The 2,829-nt window shown below is 42.4% G+C and overlaps 1 protein-coding gene across 1 annotated transcript; it reads left to right on the top strand.

The window, feature by feature from the left end:
• The first annotated feature begins 1,061 nt into the window (after window positions 1–1,061).
• Window positions 1,062–2,286, top strand: LOC127542563 (V-type proton ATPase 16 kDa proteolipid subunit c-like). Its single transcript, XM_051968275.1, is given in 2 exon segments — window positions 1,062–1,525; window positions 1,528–2,286. Coding segments are annotated over 2 exon segments (456 nt in total). The 5' UTR covers window positions 1,062–1,182; the 3' UTR covers window positions 1,641–2,286.
• Window positions 2,287–2,829: the final 543 nt, after the last annotated feature.

Consider the following 2,829-nt stretch of genomic DNA (forward strand, 5'->3'; position numbering starts at 1 on the left):
TTCTTTCTTATATGCTCCACATTGAGTATACACCAATCATTATATCACTAGGACACCATTATTTGTTGTAGTATTAAATCAATGCTAAACTAGATTTAATCATTGTCTCCTCAATTCCACTTACTCAGCACTTTGTAAGAATCCTAACAGCCATGTACAATGATCTCCTGGTTCTGCTCACTTCACTCAGCCTCAGTTCATTTGAGTCTTTCCAGGAATCTCTGAAATCATCCTGCTGATCATATCTTATAGAACAATAATATTTCATAACATTCATATACCATAACTTATTTAGCCATTCTCTAACTGATGGGCATTCACTCAGTTTCCAGTTTTTTGTCACTACAAAAAGGGCTGCCACAAACATTTTTGTACATGTGGATCCCTTTCCCACCTTCATGAACTCTTTGGGATACTGGCCCGGTAGAGACACTGCTGAATTAAAGAGTATGCACAGTTTGATAGCTCTTTGGGCTTAATTCCAAATCGCTCTCCAGAATAGCTGAATCAATTCCCAACTCCACCAACAATATATTAGTGTCCCAGTTTTCCCACATCCCCTCCAACATTCATTATTATCTTTTTCTGTCATTTTAGCCAATCTGAGAGGTGTGTAGTAGTACCTCAGAGTTGTCTTCATTTGCATTTCTCTAATCAATAATGATTTAGAGAACCTTTACATGTAATGGCTTTAATTCTTATAAATTTGAGTCAATTCTCTATATATTTTAAAGATGAAATATTTATCAGAATCCTTGAATGTAAAAATCTTACTAAAGAAGGGAAAGGGACCCACATGTGCCAAAATGTTTGTGGCAGCCCTGTTTGTAGTGGCTAGAAGCTGGAAAATGAATGGATGCCCATCCATTGGAGAATGGTTGGGTAAATTGTGGTATATGAATGTTATGGAATATTATTGTTCTGTAAGAAATGACCAGCAGGATGAATACAGAGAGGCCTGGAGAGACTGACATGAACTGATGCTGAGAGAAATGAGCAGAACCAGGAGATCATTATGTACCTCAACAATGATACTGTTTGAGGATGTATTCTGGGCCTCTCGATTTCACGCCGTCCCACCCTCCTGCCCACCCTCCAGTCCTTTACCCACTACCCAACCCCGTGCCCTTGCTTCTCTCCCTTTGCCCCATCTACCTTCCGGCCTACCGACCCCGCGCAGACATGTCTGAGAGTCCGGAATACGCGTCCTTCTTCGCTGTCATGGGCGCTTCGGCCGCCATGGTCTTCAGCGCTCTTGGTGCAGCTTATGGTACAGCAAAAAGTGGAACAGGTATTGCAGCCATGTCAGTTATGCGACCTGAGCTGATCATGAAGTCAATCATTCCCGTCGTCATGGCTGGTATCATCGCTATCTATGGTCTGGTGGTGGCTGTTCTCATCGCCAACTCTCTGACACCAGGAATCACCCTGTTCAAGAGCTTCCTTCAGCTGGGAGCAGGCCTCAGCGTGGGCCTGAGTGGGCTGGCAGCTGGCTTTGCCATTGGCATTGTAGGTGATGCTGGTGTTCGGGGACAGCACAGCAGCCCCGACTATTCGTGGGGATGATCCTGATTCTGATCTTCGCTGAGGTGCTCGGCCTGTACGGCCTGATTGTGGCCCTCATTCTCTCTACAAAGTAGATCCTGTTTTCCCATTCTTCCCAGTGCCCTACCCTACTCCCACTTCCCTGCAGCCACAGAGTATGATGTAAAGACCTGTCTTGAACCACCCCATCCCTCCCAATTCGCTCCAGAACGAATGGCCTGACACTTGGTGCAGTTGTCCAGTCGGTAGTTGGTCTTGTAAATGCGCAATGTCTTAGTGACTCTTCTGTCTATGTCGCACCGCACCAGGTTGGATGGCACCTGGACTGGGCCTGCCTGAGGCTGAGGCCTCCTGGGTTCCACCAGGCAGCCGTTCAATCTCCCTTACCCATTTGCTGTTAGTACTCTGTGTATAAAGATGAATTAGAATTGTCATTTTTCTCTTCACTGGATGTTTATTTATAAAGATTTGACATGTTCATAACGTTTATGGAGCAAGAATTTTCAATTTCCCATGCTATATATTAATCTTAAATATAGGTAGATTATTGCACTGTGGGGTTAAATGTCAAGTGCTGAGAATTCCTTGGATGTGATAATTTGAAATTCACAATTGCTGTAGTGTCCTGGTATTAGTAAAAACTGTATGACTTGGGAACATGTTGACCATATGTTTCCAGCGGTGCTGTGTAGCACGGGGTCAGGGCTCACAGTGATGTTTCCAAATAAAAATCTGACTGGAGGGGCAAAAAAAAAAAAAAAAGAGGATGTATTCTGATGGAAGTGGATCTCTTCGATAAAGAGAGCTCATTCAGTTTCAATTGATCAAGGATGGACAGAAGCAGCTACACCCAAAGAAAGAACACTGGGAAATGAATATAAACTGCTTGCATTTTTGTTTTTCTTCCCAGGTTATTTCTACCTTCTGAATCCAATTCTCCCTGTGCAACAAGAAAACTGCTCGGTTCTGCACACATATATTGTATCTAGGATATACTGTAACCTATTCAACATGTAAAGGACTGCTTGCCATCTGGGGGAGGGGGTGGAGGGAGGGAGGGGAAAAATTGGAACAGAAGTGAGTACAAGGGATAATGCTGTAAAAAATTACCCTAGCATGGATTCTGTCAATAAAAAGTTATTTTTTTAAAAAATGAGAATTTCAGGAAAAAGAAAAAAAAAGAATGTAAAAATCTTTTCCCAGTTTATTGCTTCCTTTCTAATCTTGCCTGCTTTGGTTTTGTTTGCACAAAAACTTTTTAACTTAATATAATAAAATTATTCA

Source organism: Antechinus flavipes, chromosome X, assembly GCF_016432865.1.
Source record: "Antechinus flavipes isolate AdamAnt ecotype Samford, QLD, Australia chromosome X, AdamAnt_v2, whole genome shotgun sequence".
Classification (NCBI taxonomy): Eukaryota; Metazoa; Chordata; class Mammalia; order Dasyuromorphia; family Dasyuridae; genus Antechinus; species Antechinus flavipes.